At 47.5% G+C, this 24,282-nt stretch overlaps 1 protein-coding gene across 1 annotated transcript in view; it reads left to right on the plus strand.

Annotated features, from left to right (window-relative positions):
• The window catches only part of mfr (ferlin family C2 domain-containing myoferlin misfire), a 383,091-nt gene that overhangs the window by 278,510 nt on the left and 80,299 nt on the right, over positions 1 to 24,282 (plus strand). The window contains exons 6-7 of the mRNA XM_075669201.1: positions 6,410 to 6,528; positions 20,000 to 20,150. Coding sequence (XP_075525316.1) covers positions 6,410 to 6,528; positions 20,000 to 20,150 — 270 coding nt within the window. The remainder of the gene's footprint in view (positions 1 to 6,409; positions 6,529 to 19,999; positions 20,151 to 24,282) is intronic.

Consider the following 24,282-nt stretch of genomic DNA (forward strand, 5'->3'; position numbering starts at 1 on the left):
CCGGTTTCCAAAGACAGATGACGCCACGCTGTTCCGTGTGTCCTGACGGGGGAAAATAACGCGTAAGACGATACACGAGCAGCGTTAAGTTAGGTGCCGCGCGAGCGGGGCGAGAAATGCGCGTCACGTGGTAGTCGTACACGTGGGCGCGCGTAAACGGCTCCTCCGTGGGCGTTCAGTTTGTTGCAACGGCGAAATGGAAATTCTGCGTAGCTGTAGCGTACGCGCGTGCGCGGACGCTATGTGGCAACTTCGAGAGGCCAGGAGGAGAACGACGGGCAGCAATAAAATTGGCCCACGTAAAATACGATCAGCCAGAGGTCTCAACAATCTGACTGTTACTTTTTTATTCATTCACATTACCTTACAGGCCAATTGAAGGGCATTGAATAAGGGGGGCAGCGGTAATTACATGACCGAAAATTGGCAAAGTGCAACATCGTTATACAATATTGATACGCAACGAATTCACGTTAGGTTAGAACTCAATGGACCCGAACTGAAAAGCGTGATAACAGAGGATTAAAATGTGATTCCTCGGCGAAACCGTAAGTGGGCATTAAAAAGTAAGTATAATGTCTGTAATACACTTTAATAATTTTAGCACGTGCTTTACAGTTAGGAACTACGCTGCAATGCCGGATTTATAGTATAGGCATATAGTTTACTATCAAGATTTACTAGAAGGCACACTGCCGCGAATGTCTACAGTAGCTGCGAGAAAGGCAACTCCGTTGTCTTGGGAATCGCAAATAACGCGTCAATTCTGCCCAAAGCTTAGCCCTTCCGGCTCCAACCGGCATTACTATTTCGCGAGTCGATAGCCTCTACGGAGATACCACGCAACAATTGGAACGAATTGCGAATGGTTATGCATGCGGTTAAGGACTTATTGCCTCTGTGAACTGTGATAGAGTGTCATTGGCCTTACTTTTCCACTTTGAAATTTAGAAAAATAAAGCTTCTCCTTAAAAAAGGAAGCTCTCTAAGAACGTCCGCACTAACAAGCGCGAAACACTGGACAAATCTACGCAATGCATTTCCATAATTCTCGTATTAGCTGTACGCACGCAGTGCCAGAGTTCTCCCCCCTAGTAATTTTTGTAGCAACATCTAGGAGTGTGAGAAGGCGAGGGAACCGGGGATATCTTTGTCGTTCCGCGTTATTTTGTTTCCTGCACATAGCCACAAACACGCAACCGCGAGATACGCGGGCGCAGCGCTGGTGAATCTCTTACGAGGCAAGATGTGAGCCACCACGACGGTCGATGCGTGCCGAGATTGTCGAACAAACGCGCCGAGATCCCCGTAATTCGGGTCCGTTTTGCGCGGACTCGCATCGACGTCGATACATCGCCAAGTTGCCCGTCGCGTGAGAGAAAAATACGCGCCCTCATGATGCCGCACGTGTCTTGCGTGCGGCCGTACACTTACACGAATCACGTTCTAACGGAACGCTGTTTGACAGCACTCCCCACAAACTCCGCCCACAGCACCGGCTACTAAAAAATTTTGTCACGTTATTTCTGGTTGCGCGCTTCCTCGTGCGTGTTCACGTGGACCCGCTGAAACATTGCTGTTCGCTCAAAACGACGAAAAAATATTATCTCCAAAAACTAAATCAGCAGCCTTGGTCTGCAGCTTTCTTTCTTTTTCCTGCAATGCCAGCACGCCGTGAATGCTCATGTCCAAAGCATGCAGGCAATGTCGCTTTCATTTCGTCCTTTTTTATTATTTTTAGGGGTGTGCGAATAGTACTTTTTTTTTGCGATAGGCGCCCACTGTCGTGGGAAAACCCATCGCGGTACAAAACTGGCCTTTCTCTCGGCCGGTATCGGCGACCCAGAGCTCCACATTGCCTCATTCCCATAGCGTGCCTCTATTGCGGCGACACCCGTTTCCAGCTTCCTGCTCCCGCGATGTGTAGGTCGTTTTCAATTCCGCGTTGCATTTTCGTGCGCATTAGCTGCCCGCAGCCGCGTGGCATTTTGTCGCACCTCTATTCGGTTCGGTTGGCCGGTTGAGCAACACGCGAAAACGTGGTCGCCCACAAGCCATCGTCGGTGTGCCGTGCAACATCACACTTTTCACATCTCGTCGTTAATGTAACCTGAGCTGTCCCACACACCTTTAACCTTTTTTTTTCGAGTGAGCAGATGCGAGTGCACGCTATGACGCGCTATGTACTAATGCGCTAAATCCGTCATGCCACTGCGCTTAAATTTAGCCGAGCGCGTCAGGCGCACGCATTGGTAATGCAGGCGTCGCCTCGCTCTGTCGCATAAGCACTGTACAGTCAGATCGAATCCTTGTTTTTTTTTTCTTGGTCGAGATGGGTGTTTCTTTTTTTCTCTTTTTGCTTTACCGTGGTAATGACATGAAAACATGCTATGCAGAATGGCGTTCCCCCCACCTCCTCCACCCCCACAAGAAAAAAAAAATAAAGAAGACAACCATACCCGTGGCGTTGTATGTTTCGGATCGCCATAATCGACGAGAGAAATTCGAGGAAACGAGAGAGAAAAACTTAAAAGAAAACACTCGGCTTGGCGTTAGCAGTGTACATTTGCATTCAATTTTGGAAGGCGTCTAGGTACGCTTGGGTTGTGTATATAACTGATCTAACTGGCTGGCCCGGTAGCTCGATGGGGTTCCGTCTTCAGAACAACTTCAGTTTGGCCTAGTTGGTGTTTCCTGCATATCATGTTGACCGCAAATAGAGACGGGGACAGCGGAAAAGAACACAATAACGACACGGGTCGTTTTTGTGTCCTCTTCCGCTGTCCGCGTCTTTATTTGCGGTCAATATGATATGAGCGCCCTCTTATAGCCATACTTTTCCAGCACTCAAATTTCGATCAGGCATCACATTGGTAATGGCATTGATTGGTACCATTTATCAATGGTGCTAACTAGTGGGAATAAGTCTTAATACGGTCGATTATAACATACTCTGATATAATAGTGACACCATCTCCAGCGACCTTTCCAACTAGGGAACAAGCGCTTTCTTCGCTCTGGCATCGCTACAGTCAGCTTGTATTTTTGTTTTAGTAACGGAAGTGTAACACGGATGCTAAGGGTCTCATCACACGGGCTTTAAACCTACAATATAATAATCCGCAACCACGCATTCTCTAACGAAACCTGATTTGTTCATAACACTGCATTTGAGTTTTGCTAAGGTGTACTTCATAAAACGAAATGCAATGACAGAAACTTGCTGACGTAGGGAATGCTGGGGTGTAAACATTATTACATAGTAATGGTGAAAAATGTTATTATTCGAATGTTATTCGATATGCAATTCAATTTGATTCGATTTTGGTACTATTTGGTTCGTATTCGATTTGGTTTCAAAAAAGTAGTGTAAGGACTCCCCTAAAAAGAGTACGAAATGAAAGTGGCATTGCCTGCATGCTTTGGACATGAGCATTCACGGCGTGCTGGCATTGCGGTGATAAATAAAAATATGTAAAGCTGCAAACCAAGAATGCTGATTCAGTTTTTTTTTCTTTTTGCAATATTCAACAATGGGTCGTATCCATATATGTCATCAGTCGAGTTATCAAGATGTGTACATAACATAATCAACTTTTCTATATATGGCCTTCATGGATTACGATAAATGCGTTTGATTCGGTAAACATACCAGCTATCATTGTGGCAGCGAGTAGTCAAGGAATTGAGGCAGCATGCGTGAACATCTTAGTAAATATCTAAAAAGGTTCAAGTGCTAACTCGATTGTTAACAAGGAAAGAGGGTAAATTACCGTCATGGAGCGTTTCAGGCAAAAAAAAAAAACAAGTCTACAATATTGACTGAGCTTGAGAAGAAATAGAGGACAGTTCAATGAGGGGTAGAAAAAAAGAATCATCGGCGTAATGTTAGGAGATAGGAAGACGGTGGCATGATTTAGAGAGCATAAGGATGCTAGCCAATAATATCGTGCATCTATTAAGAGGAGGAAAAAGTGGAATTCAATACGTCATCTTACGCGTAAAACCAGATACCTGGTGGTCTGGTAGATCTGCAGAACAGTTACCAAGAAAGGAAAAACTGAGTCAACGACAGCAGGGTATTAACTGATGAATTGAGATCATTTAGTCGAATTGGACGCAATCAGCTGACGGTAGGAGGAGTAATCGGAAGTCTTTGCCTCGCAGTGAACATAAAATACGCTGTTCAAGATGATTATGATGATGATGACCGCCTGCCACCAAGCATCGTTCCTCCTCAACGTCGGACCTACAAACATGGAACCATCGGATTAGCCGTGTTCTTGCGACGTCAGAAGCACCATTCTATCAGATATCCTCTGCCTTTCCGCGCTATTTCCAGTTCACCATTGCCCACTATACCGCCACCTTCCCACCTACTCTTTTTTCATTTGAACACTAAATGGTGCTTCACGCCGGGGGCTCACGTCTCGGAACATTATTTAAGCCTCCGTTCCACCGGCAGCGAATTTTTAAACTGAACTCGTCGGCATCGTGCGCGGCTCACACACCGGAAGTAAAACGAACGCAAAAAAAAAAGCAAGTCATCAGCCACCTCTCTCTGGCATTTACGCAGGCCACCTGGCGCATTTCCAGAATTTATCACCCTGAATACCTGACGCACTCGGCTGTTTCCACGGGGCCCGGCGGCCACTTGGCCATTTCGTGGCGGTCTTTTTCGGCAGATGCTCTACGTAATCTCGCTAATGGATTTGCAGTGCTCAGGTAGCTTCGCTTCAATAACCAGAACGCAAGAAAAAGAAATCCAAAGAAAACAAATCAAGGCGCGCAAGTCGAGGCACCAACTAGGAGTTTCTGTAAGCAACGTTGTTTCCGTCCCCCCCCCCCCCCCCCCGATAGTGTTGGGGAGGCGAGTTGCGTTTTCTATATCTGCTGTCCGCTATTATCGAAGACGCCACGGGTTAGCGCTGTTTCGCAACTATGCGTTGCATGTGTACCGTGCTTACGTACGCGGTATGATTAGGTGAACACGTGATTTGTACGCTGATGTAGATAACGCCGCACGACCGTTCCTATACGGTGGCTGTTTTCGCTACATTTATAGTTCTGGAGATGCGTTTACAGAGCGTTCTGTTGAAGATACCAGTTTTTATCTTTGTCCCCTAATAGGTGACGCGTAGTCGTGCAATCACGTATATATCCGGTTCGAAGAAGGATGCTGTTACAGGACTGTTGAAGTCAAAAAAAAAAGAAAAAGAGAGAGACCCATTGCTGTAGCAAGGACGATGATGAACCGACGGTCGTGTGAGCTTGCTTTTAATAATAATAATAATAATAATAATAATAATAATAATAATAATAATAATAATAATAATAATAATAATAATAATGTAAACTAGTATAAAACATTCACTATAATTATTTATCATCAACATTATCGTAATCATCATTATCACCTCCTACCGGTGATCTTCAGTTTTGTCACGTGTCAGCAGACTTCTTGCTGCCGCTGCAAAGTTCGTTAACTATTGCACCACCCGGTCCTAGGGAGTTTTCGCACATTTTGCTTCTTTTAGCATCAATTTCGCGAGTGCAATAATTACTGGAAATGCATTCCGTTAGTGTAAATACACGTCGCGGATAGTCGTGAGATGAGTTGCGTTTTGGTTGCGTAAAAAGAATGGACAAATATTGAGGCAGACTTTATACAAAGAGCACAAAAGGCAAAATCAGGTGATGGCCGGTGTCTTGTTTTCTATGGTTGTTTGCATACGGTTTAAGTTGAGCTAGCGGCCCAGCTGAAGTCACTCGAGCACCTTAGTTTTTCGATAACTCCTGAAACTCAGCCTTTTGGTATTGGCTGCAACAACTGCGTTTTATGTCTTTGCAGCAATAATTCAATCAAGCTTATTCGCCTTAACAGCACAATTAGAAGCCGAAGAATTGAAACCACTCATTGCCGGATGTATGGCCCCTTAGTAAAAACAAAAACAAAAAAAAACAAAAAAAACTACATTATTCTCAAGAAGCTCGCCCACAAAACCCCTCCCTAGAACTATCGGTGTTCCGCCTGTTTGAAATGTTCCACGTGTGTTTTTTATCCCTTTTTACCAAGTACATAAAACAACATCTTGAAGCGAACGCTAATATTATGGGGCGCAGCATCGCATCTGCTGAGTCATCGCGCAAAATTACGTCGTTTGTTCCATACAGTTGCGTATTGCCGCTGTCACTGGGTCTCTTCGATTTGTCGTTCCCGACTGCTTAGGGCTACCGAAAGGCACTGCTTTCAGCCAATGAGCGCTGGCGTCACGGGGCGGCTCGGGGCAGTCCTCGGACAGTCCAGGACAACATGTCGACGAGATGCGTTGAAGAAAAAAAAAAGAAAGCGTGCTCACTCGAAAGTTTATGCAATCGCGCTCATTTCGGCTACGGTGCTCAACCGCAGGTCTCTGCCCGCGGCCATGAAGACCCTGGCCGTGGCACTCAAGATCTCCAAGCAACGTCCCCCGGGTGACGCCGAGGAGAGGGTCAAGCTGAAGGACGCGGAAGACGTCGCGCAATACGGTGAGTCTGACACACGAGCGGTGGGCGAATCGGCACCGGGACCACGAAGCTATAGACCTTTTGCATCCTCGATGTGGCAGCAGTGCGTTCATGACCCCAGGGAACTTCCGGCGAGCCAACTTCGACAGTCCAGTTAGCCAAGAAAAAAAGAAGTATTTTGTCGCATAGCATACTCCAGGCACATATTCTTAGTGTTTTAAGATATAAGGAACGTGCGCTCAACATCAAGCTCATGTAGGGGCTTTCATTGTTGCACTTAACGCTACAATTCACCTGTCAAACGTTCCAACTCTGCAGCAAAACTGGTGTCAGCTGGAGGGTCCTATAAGTTTATAGGCTATTGTAACATATGCAGCAGAGTTACCAGAAGAATTCCGGCTAAGCTCTGAGGAGCAGCGCAAGTTACAATAGCCTATAAACTTACAGGACCCTCCAGCTGGCATGAGTTTCGCAGCAGATTTGGAGTATTGGACAAGTGAGTCATATTGTTAAGTAGAACGAAAAAGCCCGTATACATGAGCTCGACGTACGGCGCACGTCCTCTATATCTGAAAACATCAAGAATACTTATTTTCCTTGGCTAACTGGACTCTCGAAACTGGCTGAGCGGAAGTACGCACTGCTGCCACATCGTGGACGCAAAAATGTCTATACGGTGTATCTTATTTTGTTGTAGCGCAAGCCGAACTAGGAGACAACAGAAAGGCACGTCTGATGCACATAGCGCTGTGTGTGTCAGATGTTCGTTTCTGCTGTGCTTGTTCGGCTTGCGCTACAACAAAATAAGATATGACCTTTTTCATGCTTACAAACAGAGTTCCCAGAAGACTTCCGGTTAAGCCGTCAGGAGCAACAGAAGTTACATTGGCCTATAAACTTACAGGACCCTCCAGCTGGCACCAGCTTTGTTGGGGAGTTGGAGTATTTGACAATGAATTGTATTGTTAAATGCAACTAAAAAAGCCCGCACCTGAGTTCGACGCATTGCGCACGTTATTTTATCTGAAAACATCAAGAATATGAGCCTGCAGTGTAGTAGGCGGCAAAATACTTCTCTTTTCTTGGCTAGCATGACTCTCATAAATGGCTGACCGGAAGTTCTCTGGGGTCATGAACGCAGTGCTGCCACATCGCGGATGAAAAGCCCTATACAGTGTCCCTGCATGCTAGAAGTACTTGACAAGGAAAGCCGGACGCTTTGTGACATTGCTGTCGGGGCCTCCTACGCGAGGCGGGGAGTGGTCGACTCCTCTTTAGAACGCGTGAGATGCGAAGGCGAACGTGCGAAAAAAAAAAGCGTTTGCTTGAGGATGGCCTGTGTGGACGCGTTAGTAAACCTGCGCGTACTTCCTCTGTGGTCCACATCCGCGTAACGGATAATGTCTGTATCTAGCTCACTGTGCTACAGCACAGACACCTGCTATCTGCACCGTAAGCTAATTTATGCCCTAAACAATGAACAAGGGTGTAAATTAGTGCATAACTCACACCCTTACAACGAATAAGAGGGTGTAACGGCGCCACACGCGCGACTCACCGCTCGAGGCACCATGCGTGCATTCGCGGGCTTATCACGTGTTTGGAAAGAACACTTTTATGTAGGACGTGTCGAGCAACATAAAGCTATGTCGGGAGTTTTTCATGTTGCTTTACAATTTTCTCGTTGACACTTTTAATGTAAATACGATATTTGAGAACTTGAATAATGGATTACGAGTTATTATGCAACTGGGTGGAATGCAAAAAAAAAATAATCTGTCTCCAAGCGATGGCAAACAACGTTACCTTCGCTCTGTCAAGATACGCAGCATTTGCATATTACATATCCCTATCACCGCTATAATAACGGCTCTCACCGAAGCACACCTTCAAGAACTTCTAAACGTAACCTTTAAACAATGCTGGCGCCCTGAAACACATCAATTAAAATTGCGACTCCCTGAATGAACGTCATAAAATTTTCAGAAGGCTCGAGCTCCACCACGCGGGTCCGCTCGTGCTCGCCCTACCGAGGATCACTAAAAACTTCGCTTTTCGAAAATGTGGTTCGGTATTTAAGCCAGACTACGAGAAATTTACCGCGATCTAAATTGGGGCTGCTCACCATCTGCAAAGTTTCAAATCGAGATTTCAATTTTCCCGCCTGTGTAAAGGCTCTTCGTAAGCAATGATTTAAATTGAGTAAATCGGTGAAAGTCCATCTTTTGGCTCACATGCGCTGTTTCGCAGGTACTGATTTATCAGTACGTCTACAGGCTTGTTTTCAAAATTTTTCTGATTCAGTGATAAAACTTTTCAACCTACAGATTTCATGGCCTCTTTCAGAAAAAAAAAAGAACCGGTAGCGATACCTACTGCTTTTCAGTAGACAATTGATAAAACGTGATTAACCTTTACAAGATGCGTGCAACAATTAATAGGTGCCTTTGTTTCTCCTTTCTTTTTATAACGGAACTTAAGCTAAGCATTGCCCAAAACAAACTGAACTCTTTAGGCTTCAAGTGTAGCACATGTAATCTGAGTCCTTAAAAAAGCCGATTAAAGGTTGGAACAAGTCGTCTTTCTAATAGTGATAGTGCAAGAGATTGATTGTGAGCCGCGTGGTTTTTCAAACATCGCACAGCACCAGGCATTATGGAACTCATGGTAGTGTGTTACTGCTTTGCAGATGCCAGATTGTAAAACTCCCAATAACTACTGGATCTATTGGCCGGAAAGAACTTGGCTTGAAAAAAAAAAGGTCTTTTGCCAGTATAAATAATTTATAGATTTCTACAGTTTTTTCGAGCAACAATCTACCATCAATTGTATCTAATGACCTGTTGAGGCACAGATATAGCGTATGGAAACACACTCAGACAAGGACGAACACAAAGAGGCGAGACGGAACAGGTGAAACGCCAGATGCTCGCGTTTTGTGTTTCAGCGGTTTCGTGTCGTTCCTTTGTGTTCATCCTTGATGGAATCGTTTCCTTACGCTAGTACAAAAAGATGACTCTTTGAAAGCATGTGTGCAAATGTAAACTTCGGGGATGCCCGGCTTGGGTTATGGTCTCCCAAATTAAACCTGATGGAGGAGCATGAGGCACAGACCGAACGAGCTTTCCAAAGCTGTTGCTTTGAGCAAAAGGACTCGTACACCCACACCCAGACAAGCTTGTACAAGTGCCGCGACACACGAAAATCTCTTCACTCAAAGTGGTTCTTCACATGTAGCTTACCCGCACTCGATGTCATCCTCATGATTTTCATGCATCAATAGACGTAATAATTAGTCAATTGATTCTGAGGTCATGTACTGTGTTGTAGCTATGTGTCAGCATACTCACTCATGAGTGAACTCACTCAGAGTCATTCAGACTCAGACTAACCCATGAGTCTGAGTTTGAGCCCAGTTGAGTATAATTCTGGTGTCCCTGAGTTCGAGTGAACCCGACAGAGTAGTATTATCGTGAATCTTAGGCCGAGTGGTCCCTAAGCATGAAAATATATCTTGCTGGTGAGCCTGATGATGTTCTGCTTATTTTGCCAACTTATGGTAGCAACAGAATCGTGGCAAACAACCGGGTAGAGGTATAGGGCTGCTGTGCTGGTGACGACGTTGCAAAAAGCAGGGTTAGCCTGGCAGGTTACACATACTGGCCATTCCTCCATCTTAGCGTCTTTCTCTGTGTCAGGTATGTCACTCATGACTCGGTCAGTGCAGTCTTCCGCGAGCAGCGGGAGGATCGGATCGGAAAACATTTATTGGGCTCTAGAAAAGAGATCTTCGCGGCTTCAGACGGCCTCTTCCATCTTCTGATGGATTCTTCTGTCTGCAATCACAGGGTTGGTGCCCTAGTCTAAGGCTCCACTGAGTATGGCCAACCAGCGAGCTCGCTCTACTAGGCGCTTTTGGCCGTTCAAGCTTACGCTGGAAAGCATACTCTCCCACTGTTCCGCACTCGGGGTTTTAATTTTATAGATAGTTATAGTTTTATAGATAGATAGATAGATAGAGGGACACAATATTTTTACAGGCCCATGATATGTGGTACAGATCTGGTTTTTCTCCGCACCATGGGCACTTAGCCTCATATTGTGTAGGGAAAATTTTATTCAGAAGGTTTAGATTCGGGAAAGTACCCGTCTGCAGTTGTCGCCATGCAACAGCATCCTCTCTGCTTAGATCCTTATCCGGAGGTGGGTACTTCAGTCTGACCCCTTTATAATAATCTAGAATATCTGAGTAGCCCATGGGTACTGACTCGGCTTCCTCAAGGCTGGATGTGTCGGACGCCCGGTTGGTATGCCCTCGAGCTATCCTATCCGCCTCTTGGTTCCCTGTTATGCCAGTGTGCCCTGGTACCCAGATTATGGTATGCTGAACTTTGTTTCCCGGGTCGCATGAGCAGAGTATGTGGCGTGCTCTGCGCCCAATTCTGCCGTTTTTATAATTACGGCATGCTGCTTGAGAGTCTGTTATTATTGTTAGGGACCTGCCAGATCGATAGCCCTCCAGTGCTGCCAGAGCCACAGCTGCCTCTTCGGCCTCGACTACCGTGCAGTCCTGTAGTGATGCGCTGGTGATCTCCTTGAGGTCCGAATTAACCACCGACGCCACTGCTCTGCTGTTTTGTCTTCCGTCTTCGACGAACGTTGCCGCGTCCGTATACCTTGTGTTGTCCTTGTTCGCCAAGGTTCTCTGCACGTACTCCGCTCTTGCTTCTCTACGCGCCTTGTGCAGGTTCCGGTCCATATTCTTGGGTATCGATGCGACTCGCAGTGTACTGCACCGATACCCAAGAATATGGACCGGAACCTGCACAAGGCGCGTAGAAAGGCAACTATGGAGGCCTTGCGCTAAAGCACGGGCAGTAGCGTGCGTAGTTTGCGGGACAATACGACTTCGTCAGAGCGCCCACTAACTAGTTATTCATGCGTATGTGCCTTCTACGTCAGTCACACGCTCGCTTTCAATGAACATCGAAATCAAAGACCATTGAAATGCGCGCACCTAATTGACTACGTTGTGGGAGCTCGCCGAAGGGAGTCCATGGGGCTCGTGGATTTCAAAGACGTTTGATTTCAGTAGTCCGTGAAAGGGTGCGTGTTACTGCGGTATTAGCGCATGTTGTCTGCGTGAGCTAAGCTGCCTTACGTGCTTCCTTCCTGTACCCGTATTGATCAGAGAAGAGCAGAAGACTAAGTTGCGTATACATTTTAAACGAACATTCCCAGCAATAATAATACTGCATGGCCGTTCAGGCCTATTCGCATGTTCATTTGCCATAGCTTCGTTACATTCGTACTGAGCTCATGAATAAATTGTATTTGTAACCATTTTATTGTGGTTCTTTCCTCACCGATCAATAAGGATAAACGTTGCATCACATTAAAACGACATCCAAGTAAAAAAATAATAGTAATTAGGGCTCGTGTTTGTAAATTACGTTCCTACAATACCACGAAAAAAATTACCGACGATTACATTACTTCCTAATGCGAAATTTGAGCGCAGCAAATAAGCTGTTTCACCTTTTCGATAGATTGAGGCAAAGAAATCGAGCAACACATGTATGCGCTATCACAGAATTTTTTTTTTATTTTTCACACGTATTCCTTTAACAAAGACTCCACTAACAGTTTTTGACAGTCATGAAGGAAGCTTTGTGGTCGGAGAAATAGACTGATATATGTTCGACTTGGTACACCAATGCTTGATTCTCAAAGACGAGATCTATACAAGTGCCTCGCGAGGTTGTCACAGCCGTGGGACGCGTTACGAGCGAGAGGAACGGGATGTTCTCCCGCATAAGTGTTAGGAAATTGCTGTTTGTCTTTATGTCAAGCCGCCACCGATCTGGCTCTCTGATTGCCACCGCACAGGGCGAACGGCAGCGGCAATTTCGGCTCGGGCGGTGCACATATACAGATCCGCCGCCACCGATCTGGCTCTCTGATTGCCACCGCACAGGGGTTGCATTGGAGGAGGAGCGAAGAAAGGAATTAAGTTCGAGCCGGCGCTTTGACAACCGGAGACTCGCAGGAAGAGGGGGGAGGGGGGCGGCGTGTACACCCAGCGGCAAACAATGGGGGCAGAAGCACGCGCAGCAAGCGGACAACACGATAAAGGGAGGAGGGAAGAGATAGCAGCGACTGACTGATGCCGCTGACGCCGATAGTGAGTCAACCCCAGCTGCGGAGTTGGTTTCAGGGACAACGAATAACCGGCGCGTCGGCAACTGAAGAGCACCCTATCCGCCACACAAGAACAGGGGGGGGGGACCCTTTCCTCCTCTTTCTGCATGGCGGCGACGGTGTTCTATGCAGTCACGTTATCTTGACTCTCTAGCGGCGTCAGCGGCATCCAGCGGTATCAGTCAGTCGCTGCTAGCGCTGGGGGGATGAAAGGGGGGCGGAGCTGGTTACGAGGCCGACGACGACGCGAAACCCAGGAACGGACGCCAAAGAGCTGCGCTCTAAAATACTCTTACAGAGACGCTTGGTCAGGCAAAGCACGAAAATGAAGGGCAAGTGGCGACGCCACCGTGAGGTTCGGCACTAGCTCCCTGTGACGTCACGGTATTAGATGGCGTCTGCTTGGGCATAGTTAAATTTCTTGGCCGTAAACATAGACTAAATCGCGTTCTAAATGCGCCAGAGACTGAAAGCAGCGAGTTCCAGAAACACTTGCTAAGCCGCAACGGCCCCAAACAGTGAGAAATCGCTTGGAAATTTGTGACGTCCTGCTGCCGTACCGACGCTGCGTTTTGGCGCGAATTTCGAAAAGTTCAACTTTGACATTCATTTTCTACTGTAGTATCAACCCCCTACTGCGAAATTGAAGAATATAAGGTTTTGAAACGATACATTGCTAGTGAAAATTAATTTCTTTTTCTGTATAGCGTCCTTCTAAAGTTCCGACCTGCGTGGTGCATAGACATCACATACATGTGGCTACACGTTGCTTGAAACGAAATACTACGTATCGAATTGCGGTGCAGAGTATTTGATTGAAAGTCTCAATAAGGCTCCGTTCCACCTCGATACCATGCATGTGCCACATATATGCATAATATTTTGTACGTGCTATTCTTGTGCAAACGTGTGATGCCCAAAATTCGATTTGCAATGCGGAAACACGTGACGGACAGGCTTAGACGCTGGAAGCCTAGAGCCATGCACGTCGCGCTGGTGCGCTGCGATAGCCAAGATGCCCAACTATTCGCTCGCTTTGGAATTCAGCCTTCCCCCAAGTTCCCGCAATCTTCGAAATGTTTCCCTTGCTCAACGAACGATGCGACGTAGATTAATCGGTTTGTAGCAATAGACAGTTTTAGTTACACGTACGTAGAGGCTTCACGTACGCAAAAGTGAAAAGCCTACGTACCTTACGTGCACGCCATCTGAAACGCTTTTAGCTAAGCGTACGCGACGCGCGCCAAGAGGGACCCCGTAGCTCCATCTATCGGGAAATGTGAACACGGCGGTAGCCAATTCAATCACGTCGCCGTGTTTCGATGCGAGCCGTCTGCGCGCGCGCGGCCCGCGATTTCGCGATCTTGCGGAACTCCCGCGCGTAGCTGTCTACGTGCGCAAGAAACGCACGCAAAGAATTGAATCTCACGTACGTCCGTGAAACGCGCGCGCGCCCGCTACGTTCTACGCATGCGCACGGCTCACACGTAGACTCTACGTACGCAAAGCCTCTACGTACGTGTAACTAAAACTGTCTAATGACGTTCGTATTTCGTGGGTCCCGAATTTGTATGTTTTATGCTCCTTTTCTTTGTGTGCACGTCGCAAGTCGTGCACAAGCTGAACAATCAACCCTATCTTCTACGTCAAGAGGAGTCGAAGTCAATATTCATGATGTAAAACAGGAGTGAATTAAATAAGGGTGAACTGTCACGGTAGCGACGACGCATAACATTGCCGTCTTGGAGAAGATAAAAAGGGACATACACACACACACACACACACACACACACACACACACACACACACACACACACACACACACACACACATATATATATATATATATATATATATATATATATATATATATATATATATATATATATATATATATATATATATATATATATATATATATATCGGCCAAAATACAAGCGAGTTAGCGTCCTAAGCTCATAATATAAGCGCAACCTACCATTCCAGGTTCTTCGGACGTATTCGCAGGCGGCGTATTCTCCGAGGAACCATTACGCGGCAACGCATGGTGGCGTACCGCGAATGTCCAATCACACAGCTCCTCGTAACGGTCGAGATGGCAAAAGGGGAGGAGGGGTAGAGATGAGAGGAAGGGAACTGCCCCAGCCTTCCCTTTGTTGCAGCGGCAGTCGTTTCGGAAGCTCGCTGCTCGTTATACCTGCCTAAGCAGAGCCATTAGCAATGGAGAAACGGTCGAGTTCACTCCCTGCACGCCAGATAGTCGCAGTACCCTGTCCGCGGGAGGCGTTCAGGTTTAACGCGTGCTCAGAGCGCCACGAACGGGACAGTGCGTGACAGAAAGTGCGTCCTTTAGAGCGTGTCGACGCGAAATTTGCGTACTCATTTGCATAAACTGTGCGACGCGAGGATGCGCCGGAAGCGAGGATTGTCTGCGGGTCGTAATTGCGCAAATAGGCGTCGCCGCTTTACCGCGAAAACTGTTAAGCGCGTATTTACTTGCTCTGGTTGTGACATTGGGGATGACTATTTTGACAATGGCGCACGTTGATAAAAAGAACTTCGCCTCATAGCGATAAGATAAATAAGGAGAGAATGCGAAAAGCTGCAGGAAAGCAACATAAAAGAGGTAGATAATCAGTCTGAAATACATAATAAATGAAGAATAGTTCAAGTGTCCCTCGGGTATGTTTATTCTACAAACTGACCACTATAAGCGATAGCTAAAATGATAGTTAGTCATCTTACAATTTACTCTTGCATAATCTGGAGGAATTCGATCTGAATGCTTTGTTGTTCAATAATGCCTGTATTATTATGCATACGTTGTTCACAGGGAAAGCATCTTTCCCTTCTAAAATTGACGTTGCGAGTTCGATCCCAGTCGCGGGGCACCGCCCTCCTCTACGGCGTGCCTCACAATCAGGTGGTCGTTTCGGCACGTGAAACCCCAGAATTAATTTTCTTTAGAGAAAACAGGAATATAAACGCCGCACCAGAGACGGCCACTTCTAGCAAGTCTACTTACCCTAATGGATTTCAGGAATTTCAACGAACTTGAGACTGCAGCGCGTCCGAGAAGGCAGGCACGTTGAACAGCGCTGAATGATAATAAATATGCATGCGTCCGGAGTCGGCGGGGACAGCAGTTGCAGAGACAGCGCGTGTCGTGACAAGTTCGGTACATTCAAGGTCATATCGGCGCGCATTGCACTTTCTGCAAAGTCACCAATATGTCTGTGCAATTACGTTTGCGTGTGCTTTATGTGTCGAAAAGAAGCGATGGCAACAAATTCGTTCTATCGGGCTGTATCGTAAAGATTGTTATGGTTCAATGCTTGCATTCAGTGCTTAATTAACCAGGACTCTATACAGCCTACGCTTAATGGTTCCCTGCTACACTGTATGGTATTTACCAGCTGGCTATTCTGTTCCTAACAGAATATATTCTATTCCTAACATGCATTGTTAGGCACGAAATGAAATGAATGAGAGCTAAGCAACGTATATTGGATATTTTCTACCATACATAACGGCGTTCCACTTAAGAGTTCCCCCAAAAAGCTTCTGGCAATCTGGGACTATATTAAGTAGACTGGCAATATTTCTCTTCTTTTTTTAGACTTCGAGCATGGATATTTGCAATAGGGCACTAGTCTTAGGATTTCTACTATACAGACATGATTTCGCCATGCTACTAGCTTTAAATTCTCACTCGCAACATGTTCCTTCAAGTTAATAAGTGCGAAGTGCCTAAAGCTGCGTCGGACGTACGCGCGAACAACCCAGTTTGTGGCCTCGAAGATGGGGGAGGATTGGCGGATCTTGAAGGAGGTACGCTCTTCAGCAATAGCGTTCCGCGAAGATTAACGCTACCTAGTACGGCACGGCGATTAAAGTACGCACAGAGCTGCTTATCATACACGCGTATGGCTTCCCACCATCACATGTGCGCGCTGAGAGCATGCACGAACATGAGGGAGGAGTATGGATGCCGAAGCGCATTTCGACGACAATCAGTGCTACCGCGGCGCAAGGCTCGATATTCTAACGAAAGAGGCGTTTAGAAGCGGCTCCAGGCGGTAAATGCGTTATACGACAAGAGATTAAGGTGGAGTGAACGTAAAGCACACAATGATAGCCATTTGACACATCGAAATCAACCAAAGTAACGTGGCGAGACCTTACCAGTTACAAGGCAATGGTTAATATCAGGACTGATAAGGTATCCTGACGAGTTCCATCGGTGGCCGTGGAGGTTACGACTTTCCTTGCTACGCAGTGGACTGGGATTCGATTCCTAGTCCGAACAAATATCCTGCCGCCGAAAGTTTTTCTTTCTTTTTATTTTCTTTCATCAATACGACTATCCTTTTTCCCGCAGTGTCTCTGACGTACCGAAAACATTTTCGCCACTTAGGATCTCACAACAGAAGGTGACCGCAAGCAACATATCCTCACGGCTGCTAGATCACTTATCAGTTGACGTCAGTTATAATGTAGCATGGGGTGTTACAGATAAGCATGTTTATTGCTCTGACGTAATAGTTCTGCGGAAACCCCCAAGGTGGATAGAAGTAATAAATAAAGTGAAAATCAGACATCCACCAATTCGTAGAAATTGCTTCAAAGGAAACCCACACGGATTCCTCGAAAGGAAAGCCTCGCAGTTCCAGGATTGCGAGGCTTTTCTTTCGAGCAATCCGTGTGGGTTTCCTTTCTAGCAATTGCTACGATTCGGTGGATGTCTGATATCCCCTTTATTAGTTTGTTGCTCTGTTTGTGCAATACTTTTATTTTGCTGTTTTTGCACATGCTCTACAGCGCATACAAGAACAGCGCAAGAAACTAACTCAAACACGTGACCCGACGGTCCAATGGGTGTGGGAGTCTGACAGCAATGATTGACGTCTCACCTTGCGAGATGTATAGTCACGTCAGGCAAACCGCTACAGACAAAAATAAAAGAAAGGGGAATTCGTGAATTGGTGTGAAACCCATGTAGCCAGGCCTACCGATCGGAAATATCACTGCAACGCCGACAAAAGCAGTCGACTTGATTGTTTCTGTACTCGTAGTAATAACCACTGATCACAAGCTGTTCAGCTTTCTAAACCGCATGATCTCTTGTTGATTCTGCCGCTTCTAAAAAAATCCATTTTTTGTGCTTTACTAGTGTTCCACTTTGAAATTTAATATTTAGCGTATTAAACAGAACCAATCACTGCGTGTTTCGTTAGAAAACGAGACCTCGGCCGTGTCGGCACTGCTCACCGTCGAGTCGAGCTATTGTGCGTGCATTCTCGACTGCGCTTGCAGAGAATCTCATCTATACAGCATTCAATACTTTAAGTAGACGAATCATTGCCAACGTAGGAGTCTGCGGTATTCTACCAGTACAGCCGAAAAAGCTTTCAAACTGATGCAGAACGACTACTTCTAGCGCCGGTGCTGTAACTCGAGCGACAAATGTTCAAGTCGTTACTTGTGGTTTGTCTAGGTGTATGATTTAAAGCAATCTGCCCGAAGAAGCATCAAGAAAGAACTGATTTGAGTGTCAAAGCACGAGCGACAAAGCAAACGGTACCCGACAAGGGCCACTCGCGCCCGTTTGTGAACGAAAACTGAGGCCGACCTCGAGAGCGGTCAGCACAGCTAACTGTGCGGAAGAATATCTGCGCTTCTCTGCTTCAGTTAGCTAAGGATCCTGTTTATTCGTGAATCGCAGTTCCGACTTTGACGTCTTCGCGCAATTGTGAAGTACTGCAACGCTGAAGGAATTTCCACCGATCACTCAGTGGATCGGTAGCGGAGCGTAATTGCGGCGCATGGCCATAGCTGCGATAAACATACGTTGCCATACAGCATCGCGTCGAGGGGCACCGAATGGAATGCGTTTTTTCTTTCTCGCTCTGAAAGCCAGCATCAGCGCTGCAGAAGCAGACGCGGCAGTTAGAACAATTTAGAACAGTTTAGAACAGTTTAGAACAGCGTGTTAGCACGCTGATCTGCGTGCTAACACAAACACACAAACACGCTCACACACACACAAAATAACCGCTGACTCTAGGGAGACATGTGTTTAGCTGTTCAGCGTACTTACGCCCTACGTATCCAAACCTGAAACGTGAAAAAACAAACCAACCAGAAATGTCTCGGACGTACTTCCGTAAGAACACTGACGAATCTGCCTAACGTACCTGTAAAGAAATTTGGACTGCGACGTCGGATGTACCTTTTCGCCACAGCCTTATTAATAAAGGCTCAGTCGGTAAACGTTTTAATTAGCAACCTGCGTATACTGAAATCTTTTGGGTGCACATAATGGCATTATTTCTGCTATCCTGCCAAGGAAAAACAATTATGATTTCGCAATAATGAGGGGCACAACTGCGCATGAACGAATAAACTGGGCATACAAGACTCCAATTTGCTTGTTCAGGCCAAGTCTGGCATATCGACTTGTCAAATCTTACGCCCTGTGCTACTTGAAAAGGCAGAAAATATCTATCTCTCTCGTAGGCGACCTAAAATTTTTTTTGAACTACAATGAAACATCAAAATTAAATTATGGGGTTTTACGTGCCAAAACCACTTTGTGATTATGAGGCACGCCGTAGTGGAGGACTCCGGAAATTTCGACCACCAGGGCTTCTTTAACGTGCACCTAAATCTTGGTACACGGGTGTTTTCGCATTTCGCCCCGATAGAAATGCGGCCGCCGTGGCCGGGATTAGATCCCGTGACCTCGTGCTCGGCAGGCCAACACCATAGCCACTGAGCAACAACGGCGGGTTGAAATGAAACATAACAGGTGTTAGAACATAAAACAATATTTGCATAACACTCTACTTTGGTGTGTCTTCAGCCTGGCTACGCCCACTGCAGGGCAAATGCCTTTTCTATACTTGTCCAACTACCCCGATCATTTGTTCATTGTGGCCACGTTGTGCCTGCAAACTTTTTAATCTAATCCGCCCACCTAACTTCCCGCCGCACCCTGCTACGCTTCCCTTCCCTTGGAATCTAGTGCGTAACCCTTAATGGCATCGGTTATCTCCCTTCCTCATTACATGCCTTGCCCATGCCCCATTTCTTTTTCTTGATTTCTACTGAGATGTCAATAACTCGCCTTTGCTCCCTAAACCAATCTGCTCTCTTCTCATCCCTTAACGTTACACGTTAAACGTGTGTCTATTGTGTGTCACACCCTTGCATTTTAGAGTGTCAAGGTTACGGCCAGGTACCTCTACACGTTCCGCGACGTCACGCTCTGCTCAATGTCCTTGCGCAGGATCGACGCAGTCCTTGCAGCGGCGGCTGAGCGACCAGACGCTGTACCTGCTCTCAGGAGGCGATGTCGCCGAGAGCACAATGTTTGCCGACGAACCGTTCGCGATGGACACGGCGCCGTACTCCATCACGACTCCCGTGGTCATCACGAGGTGAGAAAGAAGGATGACAGATTAGTTGACGCGTGTGACGGTGTTGTCGCACGCCGATATATCTTGCGGTCGTAGTTTTTTATTCACTTTCCTATCTACTTTATTAAATAGCTTAGACCGGTCAGGATGTCAAAGCTTATGACAGTCATATTGGTACACTGCACTCACACAAAGTCGATGAGGATAGGTATGGGGGCTTGTTGGTACGGCACATCTCATTTTGTTGTAGCGCAAGCTGAACAAGGGAAACATAAAGGAACACCTGACACACAGCGCTATTTTTATTTTGTTGCAGCCCGTGGTGTCGTCGTCTTTCTTGTGTGTGTTGTTTTTTTGGCGCAAAATCTTTTCAATATGCAAGATCACCAACTAGCCCAGCAGTTAACTCTTCTAAAGCACATATGACAGCATAGGCACAGCAGAATGGCACATATGACACAGCGCTGTGTGTGTCAGATAAGCCTTTCTGTTGTCCTTGTTGAGCTTGCGCTACAACAAAATAAAACTCACACAAAGCACCCGTTCCCCCCCTGCGTCCTGCACGTGCTATTAAACATATACAGGGTGTTTCAGCGAACACTTTCTAATTTTTTTTTGAGGTTGCTCGTGGCAGATAGCACGGTTCCAGTTCATGAGCTGGTCTACTCGAAGAGGTGGGCATTACTTGCACAAAAAATCGGAACGCATAATTGACTAATTAAGAAACATTTGCTAATTGCCTTTTAACAAATTGACCTTATGGCCGTATTGCAATTTAGAAGTTCGACACGTGGAGTTCGCGAGGCGGATCCACTTGGAACGAATTCTGAGGATGACACCAGTTTCGATATATTAATTTGCGAACTTCGCGAAGAAGTGCATTGGCGTTCCAATTACTTTGTTAACAAAACGTTGTTTTATGCATTCAAGCACAAAGGTAGCCAAGAGGTAAAGAGCAGAGATACGAGAAAATTTAGTTACGTTTTCGTTCAAACTGATAAATAAAAATGAGTTTCGTCTCGAAAAGCAACGTGATAAGCATGCGGATGCATGCTTATCACGACAAATACCTGCCGACTACACCTACCGAACAACACGCGCCGTACAGCGGCCTGCCTAACGCGAACCTCGATCGTGACATCGACGTCGAGGAGGTACGCGCGGCCCTGCACGACCTCAATAGCCGGTCGGCAGCCGGCCCGGACCTCGTCACGAACAAGGCGCTCAAGAACCTCGATGACGGCTCGATTGAAAAGCTCGCACACTACTACAACAAGTGCTGGAGAGCGGGAGCGCTGCCAAAGCTGTGGAAGACAGCCAAGACCATCCTGATCCCCAAGCCGGGGAAGCCGCCGGACACGGATAACCTCCGGCCCATCTCGCTCACGTCCTGCGTGGGCAAGGTGCTGGAGCACGTCCTGCTCAACAGGTGGCAAGACTACCTGGAACGAGAAGGGCTGTACCCGGCCACTTTGATCGGCTTCAGACAGCATCTCAGCACGCAGGACGCGATGCTGCAGCTCAAACACCAAATCATCGATGATGGCGGCAGCGCCCGCGACAACAAAGCCATCCTAGGGCTCGACCTGCAGAGCGCCTTCGATAAGGTGAAACACTCGGCGATTCTGTCCCAAGTCTCCAAGCTCAACATGGGGGAAAGATCCTACAACTACATCAAGGACTTCCTCACGGACAGGACTGTCGAGCTACGAGCAGGCGACCTACAGACGCAAGAGAAGAAGCTCGGGAGCACCGGAACACCACAGGGATCGGTCATTTCGCCAATGCTGTTCAACCTGGTAATGATCGGAGTGGCCGAAAAGCTCGGGTGCATCGAAGACGTCAGGCACACCATCTACGCGGACGATATCACGATATGGGTGACCGGTGGCAGCGACGCCCACATCGAGGGCGCGCTGCAAGCCGCCGTCGACGCAATAGAAGACCAGCTGGAAGGCACCGGACTGAGATGTTCGCCGAGCAAATCGGAGCTTCTCATACTCCCACCTACCAAATACAGCAGAGGCAAGACTAGACAACGCGAAAACGAAAAAATCAGAATCGTGACCAAATCCGGCAACGTAATCCCCGAGGTCGGCAAAATTAGGATCCTAGGCATGGTCATCGAAAAGCACGGAAGGAACGGCGAAACCATCACCCGTCTCAAGGCAAAAACAGCCAACGCGATTCGACTCCTCAAACGAGTCACTTCCAGAAAGGCTGGCATGAGAGAGGAGAGCCTAATTAGGCTCGTCCAATCTTTCATCATCGGCCACGTCGCGTACGTTGCAGCCTACCACAGATGGCTGCAACACGAACGAAACAAAATCAACGTGCTCATCAGAAGAGCGTACAAGACAGCGCTGGGCCTGTTCGAGTCCACAAGCACGGCCCGCTTGTTACAACTCGGGCTACACAATACGCTCGACGAAATAGCCGAAGCGCAACGGACCTCTCAACTGGAGCGGCTGTCCATGACCAAAGCCGGGAGGAAGATACTGGACGATCTGGGAATAAGACGCTCGAACGAGGTGGAGATGAAGCTCCCCGTCCCCGAAGAGGTCCGACGCCAGACCAGAATCGACCCCATACCGAGGAACATGAATCCCGAGTTCAACAAGGGAAGAAGAGCGGCGAGGGCCAAGGCTCTCATCGACCAGCATGCCAACGACGAACACGCGCGGTACGTGGACGCGGCCGAATACCAACGGAACGCCTTCGCAGCGGTCGTCATAGAGGCGTCAACCGGCGCCACGAGGACGGCACCGAGCGTGAGAAGCACCGAAGCGGAGCAAGCGGAGGAGGTAGCCATCGCCCTGGCCATCGCCGACGCAGACTGCCACACGGTGCTGAGTGACTCAAGACAGGCGGTGCGAAACTTCGCCAAAGGGCGAATCTGCAGGGAGGCTGAGCGCGTACTGCGAGCGGTAAAACTAGACGAACGAAAAGTACGACTCAAGTGGTTCCCGGCGCACGCGGGCGACGCGTCGGAACGCAATGAGAACCATAACGAGACGGCACACGCCGCGGCGCGAGCGCTAACCAACCGCGCCCCGGCGACAGACCGTCCGACATGGTTCGGAACCAAGGACCGCATGACGGATTACAATGAAATCACGAAGGCCTACCGCTTGGCTCGCAGGACTCTTCCACCCCCGCACCCGAGACTGAGTCGAGCGGAGGCGGTAGTACTGAGACAGCTCCAGACCGGATCGCTGCCGAGCCCGAAACTGTTAAATCGCATGTACCCCGAGACATATCCGACAGATATGTGCAGAGTCTGCCGGAGGGGGACCGCAGACTACACGCACATCTTGTGGGACTGCATTAAATATCCAGAAGACGCTAACTCAAGAGCACTCCCACCGCGGCTCGAGGCAGCCGCGAAGAGCTACGACCGAGACGATCAGCTCTGGGCCGTCCAGCAGGTCCTCGAGGCGCTCGAAAGGCACGGACCCAGCGAGCCGGCAACGGCGAGCGGAGACCCGCGCCGAGTAACGGCACCTTCGAGGATGACGTAGGCCCTCGTCGGGGCGCGCGAGCGCCCAACTGCAGGCATAATTAAAGTTTCTCCAATCCAATCCAATCCAATTTCATGGGAAGCGGCTTTCTTTGTTCGTTAAAACAAACAAACAAACAAAAAATTTGTCGACAGGCTGATGTTCAATTAGTGCACGCGGTGCCGACGGCAATAAAGTGGCGGCTGTATTTTTTTTCTTTTTTATTATATGGACATTCAACTGTGACGTACTCTTCGTCTTGCGTTCGTTAGCGGTCTCTTGCACCGCGTAATTAACTGGCCGGGGCAACTCGGTGGCTGTAGAAGCTTTCGTTTTTGACTGCCTTCTGCAATTTCGTTGAACATGTGGTCGCGATCTCAGCTCTGGGTGGCGGATGCCGAATTCCAGTTGGGACTATAGATGTCTTAATTATCGCCACGCCTCAATCGCGAGTACTTCTCGCGAGCTGTTAGAGCACGGCATTGCTTCCTTGCTCTACAAGTACTCGTATGAACACAAAATGCTGTCGCAACATCAACACTGATTTAGAAAGGGCGTGTCAACCTCATTAGGATTGCAAATTAGGTGAGTTGGTACGGATCCATCTTTTACAGCGCCACTTATTACGTAGCGACAGACGTTTGGTTTCTTTC

The sequence above is a fragment of the Dermacentor variabilis genome, chromosome 9, assembly GCF_050947875.1.
Source record: "Dermacentor variabilis isolate Ectoservices chromosome 9, ASM5094787v1, whole genome shotgun sequence".
Lineage (NCBI taxonomy): Eukaryota > Metazoa > Arthropoda > Arachnida > Ixodida > Ixodidae > Dermacentor > Dermacentor variabilis.